General features: G+C 64.6%; 1 protein-coding gene across 1 annotated transcript; it reads left to right on the top strand.

The window, feature by feature from the left end:
* Window positions 1–79: 79 nt before the first annotated feature.
* Window positions 80–1445, top strand: LOC103773231 (myosin regulatory light polypeptide 9-like; the record flags this gene model as incomplete). Its single annotated transcript, XM_008940594.1, has 2 exons — window positions 80–279; window positions 1369–1445. Coding segments are annotated over exons 1-2 (261 nt in total), but the record flags the coding sequence as incomplete, so codon positions are not given.
* Window positions 1446–1448: the final 3 nt, after the last annotated feature.

The raw sequence follows: 1448 nt of genomic DNA, 5'->3' as shown, positions 1-1448 counted from the left end.
TCCTGCCCCTGCCCTGGCCCCCTGGCTCTGCCCGTCCCCAGCCCCACTGACACTCCTGCCCCTGCCCTGTTCTAGGTGCCACCCCAGCCGCCAACATGTCCAGCAAACGTGCCAAAGCCAAGACCACCAAGAAGCGCCCCCAGCGCGCCACCTCCAACGTCTTCGCCATGTTCGACCAGTCCCAGATCCAGGAGTTCAAGGAGGCCTTCAACATGATCGACCAGAACAGGGATGGCTTCATCGACAAGGAGGACCTGCACGACATGCTGGCCTCCCTGGGTGAGGAGACCCCCGTGTGCCCCACACGCCCCACAGCCCCTTTGCCCTCAGCGCCTCTGGCACGTGGGCAGAGCTGGTGGGTGACCCGGTGTGTCACACCCAGAGCGAGGACTGGCTTTGGTGGGATGCCCTCGAGGCACAGCCCTCCTGCTGTGGGCCAGCCCATGCTGGGGGCACTCCTGCTGGCAGCAGCTGGCTGTGGAAGGTGTATTTGTGGGGGCACCCGAGGGCAGCAGCTTGGTGTGTCGCTTACAGCTGTGCCCACTAGAAGGGAAGAGACCCTTGGGGCTGGAGGAGCCTTGTCCTAGGAGAAACCACAGGCTGCACCCACTGAGTATTTGAGTAGTCTCACCCCAGAACACTGCCTGGGGCCGTTCCCTGCAGGACAAAGCCCTCCTCCTTCAGCCTGGGTGACAGAAGAGGTTGGTCCTGTGCTGGCATGACACCTCTGCCAGTTGAGACTTGCAGGTCTGTCCATGCTCCCACCCAGAACCCGTTCTCCTTTGCTGCAGGCCATGGCTCCCCCCCCACTCCCCCTGGTACCCCCACAGCGCTTTGGGAGGTCTGTCAATGATTGACCCGGTGGCCAAACCTGTTCTGGAGGTCCTGCCTGGCTGTGGAGGGACCTCCCTCCCCCCAGTGAGCCGCAGCTCTGGGAGCAGAGAGGGGTCAGGCACTGGGGGCACCTCAGCAGAAGAGGTTAACCCGTCCCTGGCAGGAGCAGTGCTGGGCACAGCAGCAGCAGGCGGCTCGTGTGGGGACACTGCTGCCCCTCTCCTCGGGTGGTGCCGGGTGTCAGCTGCCCGGGAGTGGGGCAAAGCAGGGGGGTTAGTTCCCAGGAACCCCCACATGGATTCCCACGTCTCCCTCGAGGCTGAGCCTGGAAGAGCTTGGTTCAGGGTGGCTTCTGCAGGGCTCAGAGCGTGGGGAGAGATGCTGAGGGGAGACCCTTCCCCTGTTCGGGGGGTGGGTGAACATGAGCCCGCAGATTCGTTTGCCACCAGAAAGCCCCCCCGGCGGGGTGCGTGGGCTGGTGCCGGGTGTCGGGGGGTCAGGGCCCCCCACCCACAGCCCTGCTCTGCCCAACAGGCAAGAACCCCACCGACGAGTACCTGGAGGGCATGATGAGCGAGGCGCCGGGGCCCATCAACTTCACCATGTTCCTCACC

This window comes from Merops nubicus, unplaced genomic scaffold (genome assembly GCF_000691845.1).
Source record: "Merops nubicus isolate BGI_N331 unplaced genomic scaffold, ASM69184v1 scaffold30895, whole genome shotgun sequence".
Taxonomy (NCBI): Eukaryota; Metazoa; Chordata; class Aves; order Coraciiformes; family Meropidae; genus Merops; species Merops nubicus.
This window is presented reverse-complemented; position numbering and strand designations above follow the sequence as displayed.